General features: G+C 45.4%; 1 protein-coding gene and 2 non-coding genes across 3 annotated transcripts in view; 1 reads left to right on the top strand and 2 right to left on the bottom strand.

Moving 5' to 3' along the window:
* The window catches only part of LOC120848609 (collagen alpha-3(IX) chain), a 69,564-nt gene that overhangs the window by 32,060 nt on the left and 16,225 nt on the right, over window positions 1–21,279 (bottom strand). The window contains exons 4-12 of the mRNA XM_040220609.2: window positions 14,691–14,864; window positions 12,175–12,246; window positions 9,362–9,478; window positions 6,180–6,269; window positions 5,335–5,379; window positions 5,124–5,177; window positions 4,920–4,973; window positions 4,717–4,776; window positions 3,603–3,653 (exon numbers count right to left, since the gene is read on the bottom strand). Coding sequence (XP_040076543.2) covers window positions 3,603–3,653; window positions 4,717–4,776; window positions 4,920–4,973; window positions 5,124–5,177; window positions 5,335–5,379; window positions 6,180–6,269; window positions 9,362–9,478; window positions 12,175–12,246; window positions 14,691–14,864 — 717 coding nt within the window. The remainder of the gene's footprint in view (window positions 1–3,602; window positions 3,654–4,716; window positions 4,777–4,919; window positions 4,974–5,123; window positions 5,178–5,334; window positions 5,380–6,179; window positions 6,270–9,361; window positions 9,479–12,174; window positions 12,247–14,690; window positions 14,865–21,279) is intronic.
* Trnav-cac lies at window positions 20,576–20,648 on the top strand. The gene has a single exon. It is a non-coding gene; the product is annotated as a tRNA-Val (tRNA).
* Trnav-cac lies at window positions 20,834–20,906 on the bottom strand. The gene has a single exon. It is a non-coding gene; the product is annotated as a tRNA-Val (tRNA).

The raw sequence follows: 21,279 nt of genomic DNA, 5'->3' as shown, positions 1-21,279 counted from the left end.
TTTGCAATATATATATATATATATAAACGTTCCAAAATAGCGTTTAAGCAGTAATGCTCGAATAGAAACCACTTTCGCAAGTCCGCGCCATCGCCTGTCCGCCGTTGCTTGACTACGTGCTCTGAGCTTTTATTGGACGCGAGGGCTGCGTCAGCGATCGTCGAAGACTCTGAGCCAATCAGTGTTGCGGAGTTGCCACTCCGGAGTTGGAATGATTCCAGAATCATTCCGAATTTTCGCGACCCCGGAATGGAATGGGAATGGAATGGCGGCAACGTTGAGGGGAATGGAATGGGAATGGAATTAGATGTATTTTGCCCGGAATGAAATGGGAATGGAATGAGCCCTGTTCTTCTATTATTATTATTTTTTTTTTGTGTGTGTTTACGGTCAGTGAAATTGAGCCAGTCAGCGAGCCAGTTGCTCAGAAATAAAAGGGGCGGGCGGGAAACAGCTAACCCACGTAGAGCTCTAACAGACTTATACGTAAAAAATGCAATACAAAAAAACGTCAAAGCAAAGAGCAGAGGGGGGAGGGAGCGGGGGGGGGGGGGGGGGGGGCATTGGCGCCTTTGGCGCAGGCGACGAGCTTTACTGGCGTTACACGAGAGCGAGCGAAACAAGAAACCAAGCACCAAGCAAACGAAACGAAGGTATGGAGCATGCACGCGCGGAAGTGACTCATAACTCGCAGAGCTCTGATAACTCGTTGACTCGCGCGCCGCCGAACGATGATCAGTTATTGTGTTCTTATAGTTCGAGGAGCGTTGTTTAACAGGCGGCCAACCCTGCTGCCTTCCACGTTCATTCGCGCGCGCTCCTTTGAAGTGCAAAATCTGGGTTTGCTTCGGCATTAAAACAAAGCGAGATTCACTTCTCTCTTCTCCTCTTGCACTTTGCTCCGACGCGTGTCTTTTTATACTACATTTGCTCGTGTAAGTCCGCCTTTTACTTGGTCTTTGTTCCGATGCTTGTGTTCTGTGTTATATGTTTTACATTCAAGTGGGTTAGGTTTACAAGCCAGCTAGCAGATTCCCACTCATTCCTTTGACTTTAAGGCCCGTTCACACTCTTGCGACCGAGTACGACTGAGAGAGACGAGATCTCTTACAACTTCTTAAATGTTTTTAGAATGAGGGAACACACTGACATTGTGGCGCCATCTAGGCGGTGACCCTGGAACTGCATTTCACAAGAGCGAAGGTTTTGCAGGATTTTCGAGGTCAAATGTGCGTAATACCCATAGAAAGGCTCGTTTATAACATTGTCAAAAGTTTTTCGAGCCATGAAAGAAAGGATAATGCTCGAGAAATAAAAAAAAAATATGCCGGACCGCCGAGTTTGCACTGCTTCCCAATAGATGGCGCCAGTGTGTTTTCTGGTAACCCAGGTTTAAGAGGTTTCATGGTTTCATCTTGTGTTTCATCTTGCGACAGACCGCTGCGGACGCTACGAGTCACCCCAGGCAATCCAGCGCAGTGAGGGGGACTACACATACGGCGCGTTGCTACGCCCCAGGGTCACGCGGCACTCAGAAGGCACTGAATTGATTTCGATGGGCTCTCGTGCGGTATGTTGCGGTTCATCGTAAGGTGAAGTAGATTGTCGTCACCACTCTTGTCGCTTGACCGAACTGAGTAGACCTGCAGAAAGGCAGTTTCGTGACATGGTCTATACAGCCTCTCGTGCTCCGCCGTAGAGGTTGCACTTTGTCAGAAGATGTGTTCTTGCCACTGTGCGTGGAGTCGCTTCCAGCAGCGTCCTAGCCGTATTGCTGTGCAGGTATTTGAAGAATACAATAATATAGCTTATTTCTGCGCCACGTGTAAACTGGATATTTTTATGGTCTTATTAAACAAACACGCTGGCCACGTATGTCCTAGAAAACAAATGCAAAAAGGTTTGCCAAAAAAAATGTGTGGATTTAGGTTTTGCTGTTTGTTGCGAGCCACGTGGTCGAAAGACCGATGTTTTAAGCAAGCATCGACTTATCAAGGGGCTTTCTTTATGTTTGCAGTACAATGTAAACAAACACTTTGTGCCACCAGCGCTCCGCTTAGTAAAATTAGTGCTTTTTTGAGGCATTTTGCATTTTTTGCAATTGTCTATGCGTTTGATAATGTCAGTTTTATGATGCTTATGCCGGCAACACAATGTAGCTCTCAAGTGCCAATTTTTACGTTGAGGAATTAGAGGAATGGAATGGAACAATTCAGCCATTCCAGGAGTGGGAATGGGCCCAGGTCCCCATTTTTAGGAGTTGAAAGGAATGGAATTATTGAAAACTCTAATTCCCCGGAATGGAATTAGAATGGAATGGGAGTGCCCATTCCGCAAAACTGGAGCCAATCACGCGCTCCGTGCCCAACAAATGGCGACCGCCGATGTTGCTCGATGGACTTTTGAAAACGGTCTATTACTTTATACGACGCACTCCGTTTATCGGTGTCGTAGCTCTAGTCACTAAAAACTAAAAAAAAACGCGAAGTGTAATTTTTTTTTTTTTTCAAGCTTCGCGGTTTTTGATTTGATTTTCAGTCGTTTTCATAGTCTAATGCCGCAATATGATTGGCTGCAGTACGATAATGAGATGTTCGAGATTTGTCGCGCCCTGCGTTCCATCTGCCAGTGACTATGCGGGTAGAAACTGAGGGAGACGAGGAGGAGACGAGAGCGCGCGGTAACGTCAGAGCGCAAGGTTCTGGTTGGAACGATTAGAGGGTAGACGCAAAGCTATGCGGGGAGTAAGTTCGTCTGCTTCTTGCGCAGGAGTTGCAGTGACGTCAGAACAGCGTCACCGCAGCTCTGATTGAAAATATAGTGGGTAGACCTCAATGCTAAATCCCTCAAAGTTTTTAACCAATTTTTTTTACCTCAGTCAGCCAATAAGAGCTCGGCGTACCGTACTGACGTTACTGCAACTCCTGGGCAAAAAGCAGACGAACTTGCGGTCCGCATAGCTGTCTTCGTGTCTACTCTCTCCTCGAACGCGTCTGAACGCCGAACACCCGCGTCAGGCGTTCGCGTTCGAACGCATTCGTGCAGTCAGTATACATTTAACTATAGCTTGGCCTCTACCCACTAATCATTCCAAGCAGACATGAGTGTTCTGGCGTGCCCTGCGCGTTCTCGCCTCCTCGTCTGCCTCATTTTCTACCAGCATAGAGGTACGTCGCTTTGAGCTCGACAGACGCAAGAAATTACGGCACCAGAAAAAAAAATTATAAATTATTCAAAATAAAACACGTTCTCCGGAACTATAAAAAGATGATTAGAAGAAACTGCGTTAAGTCACACAAACTGTGTTGGTACCTACAGACGTCTGCAACACTTTGTACAACCTAAAATCACACATAGGTATACGCCTTAATTTAGTAGAGACACGAGAAAGTAATCAGTATTATAAAGTTTTAGTACATGAGTACTGCAAATTAGTTGCGTACGCCGAAAATACTGTTGTCATGGGTTTCGTACGCAACTCTATTGTTCGAGCGTACGGAACTGCTTTACAGGCGCTGCACTAAAACTTGATATTGAGTCTGTAGTGGATCATCAACCGGAATAGGTTGTCGAGAGTCTGTTGAGTTCAACGGTAACCTTACCATGGGCCCCGGTGGTCCGACTTCTCCGGGAGGTCCTATGGAACCTTCGGTCTGGAGGGCGTGGGGGAGTCAGCCCAGCATGTAACAGACAAATATTATATTCATCCAAAAGGAGATAATTTGTGGAAGCATGGGCATGCCGGAGGACTGTGGGAATGGTTGCAGTTTTTATCAACTCGAGAAAAAAAGCCCTATGCATGCATGCTACACCGTGCGTTGCTGTACCAAAATACTGCTCCCTGACTCTAGAAGTGAAACGGGGTTTCAGAAATAAATTTAAATTGGATCTGAGTTACATTTCATGTACGTGATAGAGCATCGTTAGAAATAGTTACTCAGAAAGTCCGAAATTTAAAGCGGTTACATTGCATCGTTCAGTCTGGAAACAAGTTATAAGCAATATCATAAATTTAATTCGTTTTGTCGCAATAATTGACTCACTTACAAATTTTATGTTATAATATTAAATTTTCTGTTGTGGACCCAACAAAGATTCAAGGTACTCAATCATATTCCAGTAGGAACGCGTCACGTTTACAAGTCTCGGAATTGAGAACAATTACCGTGATGACAATCGCTTTTAATTTACTCGTAATCGCTTGCGTCTCCCATCATTTCATGTTGAAAAAAAAATTGAACGCTTGTCCTTCATTTTTCTGTCGAATACTCGGAATGTACAAAAGGACGGCCTTTGCAAAGTAACTTGTGTTATTGGGAAGGAAATCTGTAGTCATGGCGCAAAAATTTATGTCTCTAGACACTGTAGTCCGTTGCAACTCAAGAAGGTAGGGCGAGGGAAAGGAAGGCCAGAAAGGAGGAAGCAGACGGAACGTTGGAAAGAGGAGGAGCTTTCCCCTTCTCCTCTCCAGCGTTTCGTCTGCTTCTTCCTCTCCAGCCTTACTTACCTCCGCCCTACCTCCTTCAGACGTAACTTACACTAGCAAAAGGGAACAAATGTCTTGTGAACGACAGTTTTACCACGGCCACTCGATCAGGGGGGATCGAGTGGCCGTGGTTTTACAATGAAATGTGCTGTGTCACTGCACTCATGTAGGTGACGACGAGTCACGCGAAACATTCCCACACCAAAACGTTTGAACGAACAATATGGTACCACAATAGCGCTTCCAGGAAGTCCTTGTGGTCCCCTGGGCCCCATCGTACCAGGGCTCCCCTGGAAGAAGAGATCATGTATGCCAATGCCACCCTTTTTTTTTTTTATTCGCTTCAAATATGCTGATGTTTTTAAAGTCATTGCGAGGAACGAATATGAACCTCATAACATGCAAGATATCGGATAAGAAATTCGAACTATACCGGTACGCCTGGTTCGCCAGGAACTCCGTTGTCTCCCTTCTGACCCTTCAAGCCCTGTGAGCCAACAAACAACAGTAGATAGCTCGATGATAACTGAACATCAACAACAACGGAAAACTGCAGATGTTGAAGGAAACTAGGTGCTACTATAATGCCGGTAAAAAGTAATATAAATTTAAATAGGCTATATTTAAGCTGACTCACCGGTGCTCCTGGTACTCCGGGGGCTCCGGTCGAGCCTTTAGATCCCACAGGTCCCTGTGGATCTCAAAGAAAGGACGATCACGAGAAAACATTTCCCATTATGACGATTTAAATCGTCATAGACTTCAACCTCAAACTATCCTCAAGAAGGTAAAAAAAAAAAAAAAACGTTCGAGGCGGTTAAAGTTTTGCGATGACGACGTGAACTTACGGTTGGTCCCGGTAGTCCTGGTAGTCCGTCCAGTCCCGGTAGTCCCTAGGCACCACCGGCGTTCCGCTCTTAGGATTACGCAGCTCGTCAGTTATTAATACGCAATTTAGTACAGGGTTTCTGGGTTAAGGAGTCTTATACGACACGTAGAGTTCTTTATGACGATTATGGGGTTAGGGGCCAGTTTTGTTCCAGGGTTGATTGAAAGCTTATGTTATGCTCGTTAGGACGATGATTTTATAGCAGAAGCTTGATTAATTGAAATGTAGGTTATATATAAATCAACTTCTTTTTTACTTATTATAGTGTTTTGTATATTACGGGGAGGGCACCACGGCTGTAATTTTCGGGTACAGTATTTGTTTCGAACTTTCTTAATATATGGCGGGGGCACTCTACTCTACAACGGCTACAAGAAAGTATATATCGTATTTTATATAGGCTCTCAGTGGAGACCGCGTAACTTACTTTGTCGCTGAAATTAGAACATGGTACAAACTAAGAACAAAATTAATAAATAAATCAAGAAATGAGTTTCACTCAAAGGATAGTTCGAACCAAAAAAAAAAAATGAAAATGTTGAAGATTAATTTTTATATCACACCTTATAATCGCAATCAAACCAAGAATTGTGGGGCGGAAAATAGTTGAAGTCGTGCGAATGTGCCCCCAAAAAGCTTTGCTTCCGAAAAAAAAAAAAAAAAGAAGACAAATAATAGTACATATTTTTTCCCCTCAATTGCTGTGATTACATTGGACAGCACTGTATCAACGTTTCATGCACCGAGATTCATGGTGCCCAGCAATATACCGCTGGCGTATAGCGAACAGATATACCCCCTTACCGGTACCCCGGGATTGCCAAGTTCTCCCTTCATCCCCGGCACTCCCGGAATTCCAGGTTTTCCGTCTGCTCCTGGGAGGCCTGGAACTCCCTTTTAGGGAGAAATTGGGAGAGTGACCGGTTCGCGAGTTACTGAATCCATAGGGAGTTTACGTAGACCGTATTCGCATACCCCTCAGCTATTGGCCCTCCGCAACGAGGACAGCAGTAATGCGCATGCGCGCCGCTATAGCCTTGTCCGCGAAGTACCGGATCTCGTTTAGCGGGTTGCGAAGAGCGTTGCGGGACTGTAGATACGGTCTACGAGAACTCCCTAAGGAAAATCGTGTACTGGAGCACCGTAACGTCCTTCGACAAAAGTGCTATCGACGCTTCAACAGCCATACCAATGTGCGAGTTCGAGTGCAAAGGCGTAACCGAAATGCAAAGGTAGAGCTCATAACAAATAAATGGGAAAGTGGCGTAGTTTTGGGCTTTCGGTACACCACAACACCTACTCGGCTTGTGATAACCCTTTCCGTCATTTTCAATCGTCTCCCGCTTTTCCCCTCCCCACGGCTGCATCTGTTCGCGGAGCATGACGTCACGTGACCTGTGGTTCCCGAAATGGGACTGACATTATCCCCAAGTGTAGGCTGTAGCCCGAAGGTACGGGTCACGTGGTCAAGGGAGTGTTACGAACATAGGAGACCGATGCGACGACAAGGACGCGAGTGGTCGATGCTCGCTCATCTTTGGACAGGACACCCAACGTGAAGGGCCTTGGCTGGTCCGGCACCAAGGAGATGCATGGGCACCGGTCCGTCTCCATTGGCGCGGGCGCTGCCTGCCGCCACCACTTGACCGCTATGGACCGCTGAACTACCGCTGAACTAACGCCGACTCGATCGAGCCCCCGCGGGATCATGACGTGAGCAAATAAACAGTGGCATGAGAGCTTGTCTGCGATGCGAATCCATTCGGAGGCGATCGGTCAAGAATGTGGAAACCCTGACAAGGTATGCGCTCGCACCGGCAGATTTCTAACGCCAGTCAAGGTTTCTGAACTGCTACCGAAACATGTCTGAATAAAATGTCAGCGAAACACGAAGGAATAACCCTTATTTTGTCAATTTTGATTGAACCCTTATTTTATTCTTCTTTATTACTTAGGAATATCATCTGTAGGTGTAATCTCTTCTGACCTTCCCCTAATCTTGTTGCCTTCGAATTTTAATCCGCCTTCAATTCCATCTTTTTTGTGTTCTTTCTTTGTGACGTCACTATACACGGCCCTAGAACCCTATAAATGACTTATCAAACATTGTAACGGGTGTGGCACATATTATAGTTGAGGTGCTGCTATTTGGTGCATCTTTACCGAGGTGTCGGAGCCACACCAGAGAGTCCCCTGTGGAGTAGATTATGGACTTCACCGCAGGACAGAATTGCTGAGCGCTTAGCTGGCCCCATCACACGGAAGACACGCGTACCATTCGCTCTCCCCCGTGCGTCGCGACTGACCGGAGCCTGTAGGCATTGGGTGCGTTCAGTAGCGCCTCCCTTGCCTCCGAACGGAGTGCCTCGAGTCGGAGTCATCGGAGCGCCTACTGAACGGCAAAAAACCCCGCGGCTCCAAACCTGCTTCTACACAACTTCCGCTTCCTCCCCTGTGCCAGACGGTCTCCGAATAAACTGGAAGCAGACGATGGCGAGCACGATCGCTTTTATTTGACTCCGGTTTTGAAGAAGTCTTTATACAAGGTCGTCAGCGCTGCTGTTCGAAGCGATGCTTCGAACAGCAGCGCTGCTGTTCGAAGCGATGCAACGCGATCGAGCCCTTCGCTTGGCGGTGCAAAGGCAGCTACTGTTATAAAAGCCGACAAAAATCGTCGTCAGCACACACAAAATACAGAGCTCAGCGAATCTACCCCGTCGGTTGCGATACTTTTATACGGCCAAAAGTTTGTTCTCCCTTCGTAACGAACTTCCTATAAAATGTATTCGTATACACACGGGAAGTTCGGCCGCGCTTGGCGATCAAGGTTTTGTCGGCCGAAGCGAGCCTCAGCCAACGTGCACCCCGATTTAGCTACGCAAACAAAACATTAATCGGTATCATGCTCTGGCTCTGCGTGAGTGTCCAACCGGCTTCCAAAGTCGCGTTCATACCCTGTTTTGCTCTGTTGAGCGCGGACAGGACTATCGTCAATATTACCGAGTTTCCGTGCAACGGCGATCAAGACACGGCGTCAAATGAACGTTTACGTTGTTTATTAGCATATTCAAACCAAACAAAATACGGTCCAATGCATTTTCCGAAAGAGCCTTACCTGAAAAAGATATTCTAACGCGTTATTCGTCTTACCTTGAGCTCTTTTCATTAACAAAAGCGAGCAAACGGCGCACCCGCGACAGAACCGATGCAGCTTATCCCGCCATATTGTTTGTTTTTTCCTCTTTTAGCGCCGGAAATCGTCACCAGTCAAGAAATTACGTCATTTTAGCTCCTTTGACTCTACGTGCACCGTCTCCGGACTCGGTACTTCGGAGCTTGACTCCGAAGCCCCGGAGTTACGTGCACCGGAAGTGACTTTTGGCCGTCCAGTGGAAGGAGTCAGTGACTCCTTGACTCCGGGGCCGCTACTGAACGCGCCCATTGTGGCACTGCAAAGGCCCGTTCATATATGTATACACCACAGAGGTAACTCAACGCCGAGACACAGCACTGTATCAACACTCCGTTGATTGTGAATCCTTCATTGCTTAAAATCGGAGGGAAACAAGCGCTCGAGGTGCGCAAAGAACAGACTAACTTGCAGGCCGTATACACCCGCAGTGCAGCGCTAACGTAGCGCTGTATTAACGCCGGCAGTATCACTGCTGCGGCGCCTTATTTATTTATTTATTTATTTATTTATTTGTACATACTGCTGGCCCGTGGGGCCGTTGCAGGGAGGAACAAACATACACACACAAAAAAAAAAAGAATATGATTCATACCTCCAACAGAGCTACGAGCAATAAAGTGGTTACAAGATTAAATACAAAACGCACACCTCTTTGCAGTATCTCGGCGCTGGCTAGCATTAATCTAGGTTTCCTCGCTCGCCTTTTTGCAAGTAAAAGCTTTATTCAGATACAAGCACATATCCGTGCGACAGTGCACGATTAGAAAGTCGCGAGTAGGGAAGCGCTGCCCACCTCTGTTCCGTTTAGTCCAGGAGGTCCGGGAGGGCAGTCCACGCACACCGACTCTATCGGCACTGGCGGAGGGGAAGGGACAGGCAACGTAGGCGGCACCGTGGGCACCTTTTTGGGCTGAGAATGATGTTCCGTTGCGAGAGCACAAACTTGCAGCACGACGTACAAACACGACACCATGCTTTAACGGGAGCGCAATTTTATTTTTTTACATTAAGCTTTTTTACTCTTTTTAGCGGTAGCGCACCACGTGTAATCGACCTTGTAGGTGCAAGTGTCAAAGCGGCTATTTCTTTTGTTCAGCTAGACGTTTTGATACAGCTTAATTTTCAGATCTGCTGGAAGTCTTAGTTTGGCTCGGACTACTCAATTTGGCTGGAGCGCGGATGATGGCTTGGTTTGCTCAGTTGAACCTGGAGTTTCAGCTGGGTGATCGGCTGATTTTCCCTCACTTTCGTCAAGGAGACTCCACCTTGAAGTGCCAACTTTTAAATCAGTCATTCATTATTGATAGTTAAAATATGAAGAGTCTATGCACCTTTCTGTTTAAGTGCACTGTACAAAGTTTAATCTTTGAGAGAACTTTCCGACAAGCTACAGAATGAGGTATACAGCTACGGCACTAATTAAAAGTCGCTTAACTTAGCAAGAAAATCTATAGTAAAAACTATTTCTGCAAAACATTGGGTATTTCTGAGCTTCAGCCTCAATTAAAATATATGGGAAGAAAGGCTATATATTTACTACGCTAAAATTTGAGCTTTGTCCATGCAATATATCAACTTGAAAATGTTCCCCATTATTGGGCATTTTCTGCCCATCAGAAACGTCCTTTCTGGCAATTAAAGTTTCATTTAAATAAAGAAATAGATATCTAGCCACATCCCTTAATAGATTTCAGTGCAGAAACGTCGACAACGAAGAATAAATTTGATAATGCGTCGAAACGATAGATCTCCTCAAATAAAAGTTGCAGTGAAAAAAGTGAAAATGAGAAAGAAAAAAAAAACTGTTTCAAGCTTCTACATTTTATTTTTGTGATGGTGGCAAGTGATAAGTGCTTTATTTGCGCAGGAACGGTGCGTACACGGCGGCCTCCCAGGCAAAGCAGAAAGGTAAAAACCCTTCCGCGTGGCGACTAAAAGGCACCAGGGGCACATAGGCAGTGCCTTCCGCTTCCATGCATCTGATCTGCTGTGTGGTTTTGCTGAGCGAATCGGAGCTTCAAACGCTTTCTTCGAGTGTGTTTGGTTGTCGTCGTATGGACATTGATTGTGAAACGAGTTAAAAATTTGATATGCTTCCGATACACAAACCAGCTTCAGCGCTTGTAGGCGGGGCGAGCGTCGTCGCGAAACAAAGCAGACGAACCCACATGACTCCCTATAAACGGATGTCGGTTCTATAGTTTCAGGTTTCTATTCAATCAGGACGGGCCTTCCGAGTCTTGTTCGTGCGCACAGCCTCTTAAAAGTGAGATTTATATGGTGTTCTTATCCTCATGTAGTGTTTACTCTCGACCGAACTTGGTTAATGTGTCGAAATTGTGAGGCGACGAAGGCTCTTTCTAACGCGACTATAATCATTCTAAGCCTAACCGACGCGGAGCACAGCAATTAGAGGATAACGTGATTTGGCATCGTCGGATCACCGATAATGTTTTATTTTTCTGTAAATATATCAGACATTGCAATAAAACTTGATGAGAGTGTGCGCTATTAGTTGCAAAACTCCGATACGTTAAATTTTTAAGATTTGTTTTTCGAATTTCAGGTCGCTGTGTCTTTCTAATGACTCCGAAGTATGCCTGCATCTTGCTTTAACGCCTTGAGTTTACGTCATGAAGTTCATAAAGTTGAGAAGGTTTTACAGCACTTTACGCAATGTTGCGTTATAATATGTCAAATTAGTGTACTAATTTTGCCAACTCAGTCTATACGGAGCGCAAACTCGTCTGCTTTTTGCGCAGGGGTGGCGATGATGTCGGAACACCGAGCTCTTATCGGCTGATTGAAAAAATAAATAGGGGCTAAACCTGAAAGCATCTGGCATTGAGGTCTACCCACTATCCTTTCAATCAAAGCCAATCAGAGCTCGGCGTCATTATGACGTCACCGACCTCCTGCGCAAAAGCAGACGACCTGCTCTCCGAATTAACAAGCGTCGCATGCTATATTCCACCGTCAGTACCACCGCCTAGCTGATGTCAGAAGCCAGCCGGGTCGTTTGCATAACTCTCGTGGGTCACATGATTTGGGTTCGGTTGAAGACGCATCTAAGCCTGGGTAGTAGCGACGCGTTGGAGGCACTGGGTGGTTGAATATAGCCTTGGCCTCCAGTCGTGCAGAATAATGTGTCAACGACGAAGTCTGAACGCTCTCGGGTACGTTGATGGCTCGACAAGGGTGGATGATTATCTCGATTGATGCAGTCATGTCCTGGCTCGATGAACGTCTTAACCTTTTTGAATGTTCTGATACAATGAATGTTCTGACTGAATCGCCATGCGACACATTGGATATTTTGACTCACCGCGTGTTTCGACACGTTAGATTGAATGGTCGGACTCGGCTGGATCCATTGATTCGATGAATGTTTCGACCTACTTGAATATTCGACAAGATGTCGTGACTCGAATATTATGGCACCTGTTGTTTCCGGTGTTCTGGCTCAGATATATCGAGTCGTCTGTTGGACACTTTTGGTAGTTTGATGCTCTGACACACTAAATACAAGCTTTGAACATCGAGCTGTTCGTCCCAGTGCAACCATTTTTCTACAAAAGGTTGGAAGCTTCAGGTTAGTTCACTTACCGGAAGCTCGATGCACGATTCCCTTTCCGGTCTGGATGGATTGCAGCTCATCACCATCCACTGGAGATCCAACTATAAAAGAAACCTCATGGTTATGAACTCAGCAACAGCCCTGCACGATATCCAGCGTTTTCCAGATTTAGGGCGAAGAGCCATTGTACGAGCTGCGTGTATTGGGGGATCTTGATCAGAGATGGCAGTAATGACATTACTGTAATGGAATTACAGTAATTAAATTACTTTTTCGAGTAATTAGTAATGTAATTAATTACTTCTCTAGGCTAGTAATTTTGTAATGTAATAATTAATTTTAGGCAGTAATTTCGAGAAAATTATTAATTACTTTTGTCCTAAATTAGAAAATTCGTTGGCAAGCTAAGAAAGAAGAGAAAAATTATTTTGCATGGTGAAATGTTGTGAAAGAGCATCAGAGGAAATAATCGACGGCCACCTGAGCGCAAAGCCTTGTACGAAGAGCTGGACAGACGCACAAAGGAGGGCTGGAAAGGCGAAGGAGAAAAGTTTACGTGTATGCGTGTAGAATAGAGTCACTGGGTTAGACATCGCTAGAAGGCAACGGCTTACGAACTCCAGACACGACAGATTCACGGCGTCGCGTCATCACGACGATACTATACTTCGTTCATCCCTAAGCTGACAGTGCTGTGGGAGCTGCAAGCTAACCAGAACCAATCGAACACCTTCGTTTAATCACGTGCCCCGTATCTTTCTCTGCGCGTGGGTATGAACGAGAGCGTGGTTACGTTAGCGAACGATAGACGTGTGACTGCTCCAACAAACAGGTCTTTCACCGTTCATCCCTAAGCTGGGGGTGCGTCAGCTTAGGTATGAACGGCTCCTAGGCTACAAGGTGACGGGCACATCACCGGTGAGTTAAACATAATTTAAAACCTGAGAGGACAAGACAAACAGAACCCCAGCCTTGTACTTTCGTCAAGCAAGGTCAAACCGTAAGCTTCGACCATTGTGAACAACAAACGTCCGGAATAAATAGTTAATTCCAAATGCCTTGTCAAAGCCCTAGAGCGTTTCGTGCGTCCTCGAGCGAAGCAGCTGCCGCTCGCGGTATGCCTCGCTTCCTTCCGCCTTGGGAAATTTATTCGGGAATAAGCCTACAAGCAGATATCGCCCTCCGTTTGTTGGGAAAGTACAGAATTTAGGAAGCTCGCGCCATTCCCCAACTGGCGACGCTTCTACTTAGCAATTATCCGGGCCCTTTGTGTGACAATGCGCAAAAGCTTGGACTCTTCGGGTGTTTCGGAAAAATGCTCCTTGAAAGGAATGACCGAGAATAGGTCAAATATACTCGGCGACAACTTTTCTTGGCAATGCAATGGAAGGTACAGGCACGCGTTCCATCTCCCATTTTAAGCGCCGAGCAAAGCTGTACGCGGGCCCTCCTCCTCTCCACTGCATTGCCAAGAGACGCTATCGCCGAGTATAGTGCTCTCGGGAGAATAGAATTAGATTGCGTCCCAGGTGGAAGGGAAACGTTTCACGTGACGACTCCTTGTAAGAACGAGCTGCCATTGCCTGACTGAACAAACTGACACGAAGTGCAACTTCTAAATCAGGAAGACGGAAACATATCCCCCTTTTAGTAAGAACCTTCACCGTTGAATGAAGCGCGAAACCGGTGAGTCGACTGTCTTTCTGAGTCACACCTAAATAAGCTATTCATCATGTCTAACACTAATGCCGTGTGCGCCAGCAAAACCACTGTTCAGTATGGTTCCCTTTGAGGCACATAAGGTTGTTGCGGTGCAAACAGGAAGATCCGAGTTTTGGTACATATAGACCAACTCAGCTCTTTGACGTGACATCACTGCGGTGGCGCTGCTCATGCGCAGCGCAGCGGTGGGGGCAAGTGAGGGCTTGTTTTGTAAACACTCTGTTGGTGTATACGGTAACTAAAATGAGCACGAATTACTGCCTCGAGATATCAAAAGTTATGTCAAAGTAATTTCAAAGTAATTTTATTACTTTTGAAAAATAATTGTAATGCAACCTTTAGTCTGCAGTATTGTGTAATGTAATTTAATTACATTTTTGCTGTTTTCAGAAAGTAATTAGTAATGTAATTGAATTACTTTTTGAAAGTAATTTTGCCATCTCTGATCTGGATAGGCATGCAAGGTAGCAATAAAATCTTCCCCATTTTGTCCTTTCATCCGCACTCCAAAGCAATCAAACTCTCACCGCAAAATAAAAATAAATAGCCTCATGCATGCAATTTGCATATTATTTTCAAACGACCGGCTCTAAGAATATTTAATCGCTTTGCTGTGTCATTAGCAAATGAGCATACCTGTTTTTGCAGGTAGGCTGATCATGATTGCAACGTCATCAAACGCTCTTTCGGGCAGACAGTATATGTGAGTATTGGTTAAAATATATTGTTTTGATAACGGACGGCGAGCACGGGATGAATCATGAAAGGTCGAAAAGACACTCAATGTAAATCGCACAAGCCTTTAGGTTGGACCGTGTCTCACCGGCACGGTGCTGAGGTCTGCTTCGAACTTGGCCAGGTTGACATCGCCATTCACGTCGATCGGAGCCCGAGGCGTGGTGAGCTCGAGGCTGGAGTGCTTCTCGCAGTCCAGGTACAGCACCACGTGGTCACGGAACACGCTCAGGTCCACCTTGTGCCACTCGCGGTCGTCCACCTTAGGGCCAAAAACATGCATGCCGTCAGCGCTGACCCTTTGCAAGTTACGCTCTCTGCAAGTATATCCAGAAATCAGTGTTTCGGAGTCACCACTCCGGGAGTTGGAATGATTCCAGAATCACTCCGCACTTACGCGACCCCAGAATGGAATGGGAATGGAATAGCTACAACTATACTCGACGACAACTTTTTTTTTGGCAATGCAGTGGAGAGGAGGAGTGCCCGCGCACAGCTTTATTCAGCACTCAAAATGGCGGAGGAAACGGGTACCTGTACCTCACGCTACACTGCCAAGAACAGTTGTGGAGGAGTATAGCGCTAAGGGGAATGGAATGGGAATGCAAATATAGACGCCTTTTGCCCGGAATGGAGTGGAAATGGAATGGGGGGTCAGGTTCTCATGCGAGCTGCGCCGATTTTAATCTAGGGCCTACAAGCTGATGGCGCAATTCGCTAGCGCATAAAAACTGGCTATTGAAACAGCATCATTTCACTGCAGGGGACTGACGGCTGGATTGTCTCACTGGCTCGTGAAGCAACCAAAACTGAAGAGTTGTTGATAGACGAGGTGGTGTTCCGGGCTCCGCGAGACGCAGCAAAACGACTGTTATAATCATACGCGATTAGCAGGTAGATATTAAGCATAATGCCGAACCCAGCCCAAACCGAAAAACGAGCAATATTGTTATTTTAAACTGAACTGGAACAGAACTGTAATCCAAACCACACATTTGATTTTGAACATGAACCTGGACGAAACCGTAATCTCATCTGGCGATTACCGGTTATGGGAAACGGTTCGGCGTGATAAAATGTGAGAAGCGCCTTCTTGCGGGTGGGGGCGCGAAGTAAATAAATATGCGCGACGGTGGCGTTAGTGGCTCAGTGTTGACTAAACAAACGGCAGCAACGACATGGAGACAGCTCAATAATAATGAAACTTAGTAGGTGTATTTCACGTCTATGTGCAGCATTAATTGGCGCCGGCGAGTCGGTGTAGAGGCGAACACTTCAAAAGTCACAGGGACTCATATCCCTAAGACGACTTGAAGGCGAAAGCCCCAAGCGCCGATGCATTAAAGACAAACACCCATGATTTACTTAATTCACTTCGATTCCTCTTAATTCGCTTTGTCATCCTTCTTAATTTCATTGCCTCTAATTCGCCTCAGTGGTGACATAAGCCTGATAGCGAACCTCCGAAGACAGCGCGCTCTCTGACAACGCACTTTTGGCGCCGTTTCATTGGCTCACACGGATCGTGGCGTTGACTGTGATCCCGGTAAGAGCGAACTTCCGAAGACAGCGTGCTCTCTGACGAAGAACTTTTGACGCACTTTTGGCGTATTTGCGTCGTTTTCGTATCGTCGACATGTTTTCGCTCAAGGACTTTGAAGGTCGACTGAACGATGAGACGGATGAGACATATGAGGCTTTCGCCTTAAGAATTTGTTTCATGTTCCGATGAACTGCAAAAGACGATACATGCCACCGGAGGATGTCACGTGCCCTCCTGGTTGGGCGGAGCGACGCGGGGAGCGCGAAGTCTCGACACAATTGCTACGATCTATGGAATGGCTCGTGTAACTTGTAGCGTCCATCGAGGTACACCGTAAGGTGGAACGGAGAATATCTGACTATGCCGAGGCTAAAGAGTTACCCTTTCTGTGTCTGTGTGTGTATTTTCTTTTCTCGTTGCTAGGGATATTCCTCAAGAAAAGAGAAAGCGAACATAAGCATCAAAATAAAAACAAAAAGTTGACTGCTGTCGGTGCGTTTGTTCCGCGGTTCCGCTTTCGTTCGTTTTCATCCATGTCACCCTGCGGTCAAATGCTCAAATGCGTATATAACCTCGTTCCATACCACGCGTTCTCTTTCTGACATGGATGAAAGCGAACCAAAGGCTCGGCATGCTGCGGCTCACCGTCTACGCAGACAAGCACCCCCAGAGCTTCGCCACAATCAACATCATTCACCACGTGGAGATGCGGTTATTGTTTTTTTTTCTACACGAGCAGGAGCACGTGCACCCGACGGCGGACGGACATACGGACATATGGACATGGCTAGCCCCTAAGGAACTTCGCCCATAATAAATAAAAACGTGCTCTCCTGGCGCAAGCGGTTGAGGCGCCGGCTGACTCCACTGCTATTGAATTACGCACACATTCACATTTGAGCTAGTTGGTACATGGTCAATATGATGGTGGTGAAACAGTTTGAACGTTAAACGATTACACAGAGACCGGACAAGACACACAGAAAGCTGCAATGATGGTGGGGAAACAGCCTGAAAATTAAAAGATTACACAGAGACAGGAGATTAACCGATTGCACAAAGACGAAGCAATCACTCAATTTCGAAGTGGCGCGCTGCAGTCGCGGTGACGTCAATGATTGCGACCATTAATTAAATAAAGCGTTTGCTCAAAATTTTGAGTCGTCGTATTCGCAGTGAGCCGCGTCGTGAGTCTCATGACGAATGCCGTTGCAATTCATAAACAATAAACAATAGTGGTTTTTGCAGCCAATAATTTATTTGTTTGTCCAAATTTAACTGATTAACCGGTTAGAAAAGTTAATCGCAATTGTAGCATTAATCGAATATTCGTAGGCGCATCGATCAAGTGTCCAGCCCTACCTAATAGCTACGGTTTTTTTTTTGTTTTTTTGTTTTGTTTTTGTTTATAAGCATCTCGACTTTAACTAACTATAGGTGGCGCCACTCATTTTCCAAAATGGCGGTTATAGTGAGGGTCAGAGATGCGTGCCGCAGTTGAGCCTGTCTAGTGTGCTGGCTTACTGAGCGACACAAATTATTTCTGGTAATACGAGAAAGCTAGGGTGTTATAAGTGCAAGTTACATCTTTACCCCGAAAACAAGAACGGTGTTTAGCGTAATATTTACGCAAGGATGCGCGTTTTAATTTTGGAGCGAAACCGAAACCAACTTCTATTTTGGATTTAATTTCTCGGTAGAGGTCTTAATTTCGGATTCTTTCATAACTCAAGATGTGTCTCACATCGTAATTATTTAGTTGGAGCAGTTGTTCGAGGAAACTTTATTTTGTGACATACATGTTTCAATCCAGGCTGATAGTTGTAGTTATTGAAAAAATCAGTGCTGACATTTGTGCGATCTCGCTGCCTTTTCTCGCTCACATAATTATCATGAAAAATAATGAACTGCGGGCCTTTTAATGGGTATTTAGATTATTAATTGGTTTAACATTATTCCCACCACAAGGATAAGAGAATAAATCCAATTTTTACGCTATGTCCACAAAACGTATAAATTAATAAACGCTGTTCTCACTGCAACAACCCAAAGTCGGAATCCGAGTCAGACAGTTGAAGTGAGTGTGTGTTTTTTTTTTTTTTTTTTTTTTTTTTTTGCATCGCGTGACGCATAGGACTTTATATTACATCCAGTGTTTGACTGTTTATCTACCTTGATAACGACGTCAAGAAATTTTCATATGCTAAAAACACAAAAAAAAAATTATACCTTTCTGGAAAGACTATTTTGGTTAAATGGCGTATTTTCGTAATCTTGGCGTTGATTGGGGGCATACATTGCCGCGATTTGTATTAATAATAATAATATTAAAATTCGTATATTTTATTGCGTAATTTTTAAGCTTTAATATATTTTGTTGCTTATGATCTAATTTGAAACGCGCGAACAAATATGACAATCAAAAGTGTACTAATTCTCATCACAGCTGCCAATTGCAGCATTTTCGCTTACCAATTAATAAAATAAAAATAGTATAAAATCAATGAAAACATTCTAGCTAATGTGAGAAATCCACGTAAAATTCTATAATTGTGAATAAAGTACATTTTGCTATCAAAGTCGCGACTTTCGACAATCGGCAGAACCTCCAAAGTCGCCGCCAATAGTTTCGACTATAAACCCAAAAGTAAAAAAAAAAGAAAAAAAAAAAAAAAAAGCTTTTTTTTATATTTTTAATTTTTTTAGAACATTTAGTTACTTTCATTTTTACGCGCCGCCGTTTTGCCAATCGCAGCCTTTCCAGTTCGAAGGAACGCCGACCTGCTTGCACGTCTGCTCACTGCAGCACGTTTCGTTGGCGGTGGAAGCTGGTGATGCAGTAGTGAGTTTTAGTATTGCGTATACGAGCGAACGCAAGCGGTATATATATATATATACGTGTTCGCGTCAGCTTGGCATGTTCCACACTGCGCGTGTGCGGAGCCCAAAATTTCGGTCTTGGATGGCGCATGGCGATGAGGCGCACGCACAACGTGGGGTACGCAACTCTAACGTAAACGCAAACCACTTGCGTTGGCTTCTATGCGCATTTTATGCGCAATACTAAAACTTTCCAGTAAGGTACAATCCCACACTGTCAGCAGCACTACGTTGGGACAGTGAAGAGTGTTGTTTGCATTCGGAAATGATATTTCGCGAGCCACGATCGCAACCAGTTCCGCCGTGCCCGCTGAGTGGGAGAATCGGGGGACCCTCACTAGGACAGCTTCCCGTTTCCACCGTGGGAGGGCGAGCGTCGAGCTGGAGACGTTATATTAAAATGCTATTTTTGTTTGATCGTTGTCATGTTTAATTTTGCTGGAGCTGACATTGCCCGAAAAAGCCGCATTATTTTTACTTGCCGATTGGAAGGGAGCAAAACACTTCACGATTTTTTTTTGGCTATTTATTTTTATTTTAGCTTGGCGAAACATTATTCTATTTTCGTTGCCGAGTTTACTGTATAATGCTGTGCATACCTGACAAAAGCCCAACGAGCTGCTATGGGAAACCCTTACAACCAACAACGTTTGTGGGGATCGTAGTGAAGCAATTCTACATAAAAAAGATAGCACGTTTAAATTGGATACAGTGTATAAATATGCGACATATCAATATTTTCGTCTAAGGAGTAATTAAACATGGATGCGCCCTTTGCGGCCCCCACCACTACAATCATCCATTTTTCCAGCAAAACAGCAGTAATGAGCGGGGTTAGTCTGTTGCTAGCTGGTCACGGCATATGATAGAACAAAATAAGTAATGCTGAGTGGCGTACCAACTTGTTTTTGAGTGGGGGGGGGGGGGGCAAACTAGCACACCTCCCCCTCCCTCCCTCCTCCTCCTTCTCCTCCCCCCCCCCCCCCCCCCCACACACACACACACACACTCTGAGAACTGGGGGGGGGGGGGGGGGCAAGCGGCCCCCTTGTCCCCCCGGCTGGTATGCCCATGGTAAAGATGGTATCGTGCTGAAACGCGACAACTTAATGTCTATGGGGTTTATTGACTGTTCAGCGCTGGATGATCCGCCTCGTCTTGAGGCAGTATAAATTAATATAACAACATTAAACGCCAAAGTATCGCGGAAAGTAGCACTGGTAGCACTTTGAATTTCCCGCCAAAGAACGCTTGCTTCGCTTTCTTACTGATGGTGATGACGATAGTGCTACCGCGCCTAACCGCGCCGCGCCTCGCCGACCGGTCGATCACCGCCGCGTTTCTACGTTGCAGCCAACAACTCTTGACCGCCGCGCAGGTCTGAATTACCCTGGCTGCACCGTTGCGGACAAGAAGACGAGCGACATCGCCTTCTCGTAACGAAAGGGAAGTTGCGAGATTTGTCCACATATTTCAATCGCTAAACTCAAAAGTCGTTCCATTGATAATCACTTTCTTTTCCTTCTGTTTTAGAACTCCTCGTTCAACCGGTTTCCGTGGTGTAGCGGTTATCACGTGCGCCTCACACGCGCAAGGTCCCCGGTTCGATCCCGGGCGGAAACATTATTTTTTCTTTTTTTACAGCACAATTTTTTTTAAATTATATTTTGGGACGCAAGTTTTTAGAGCGCGTAGTTTTAACAAAAATTAAGATATGAGGTATATACAAAGCTAGGTGCCCTCAAAGCTTACGTCCCGAAACGTAAAAAAAAAAAAAATATATTGCACTGTAAAAAAAAAAAAGTTACTGTTTCCGCCCGGGATCGAACCGGGGACCTTGCGCGTGTGAGGCGCACGTGATAACCGCTACACCACGGAAACCACTTTTTTTTTTTTTCTTTATTTCCTGTTTACATTTTGGCGACAAAACACAAGCACACACGTACACTTGAAGAATGCTCACAAAGAGGAAACATGTCAGCCACTTTGGGGCTAACACTATTGCGTTAAAATCTTTTCAGACACACTAATTCATTCAGAATTGGCAACCAATCAGGAGGTTCAGACATTGCTCGATAAACTTCCCGGATATATGCTACACTTTCTATAAAGTTTTCTCTTGCGGGGCGCGCATTAACGTCCGCATGTCGTACACTCATTCTTGTCTTCCATAGACTATGGAGGCCGAGAAGCATGAACATGTCGTAAGGGACTCCATTCCCGTTCTCGACAGGTAAAAAGCGGATGCCTTGTG

Source organism: Ixodes scapularis, unplaced genomic scaffold, assembly GCF_016920785.2.
Source record: "Ixodes scapularis isolate PalLabHiFi unplaced genomic scaffold, ASM1692078v2 PGA_scaffold8__174_contigs__length_109621045, whole genome shotgun sequence".
NCBI classification, from domain to species: Eukaryota; Metazoa; Arthropoda; class Arachnida; order Ixodida; family Ixodidae; genus Ixodes; species Ixodes scapularis.
Note: the sequence above shows the minus strand (reverse complement) of the source record. Positions and strands in the feature narration are given on the sequence as shown.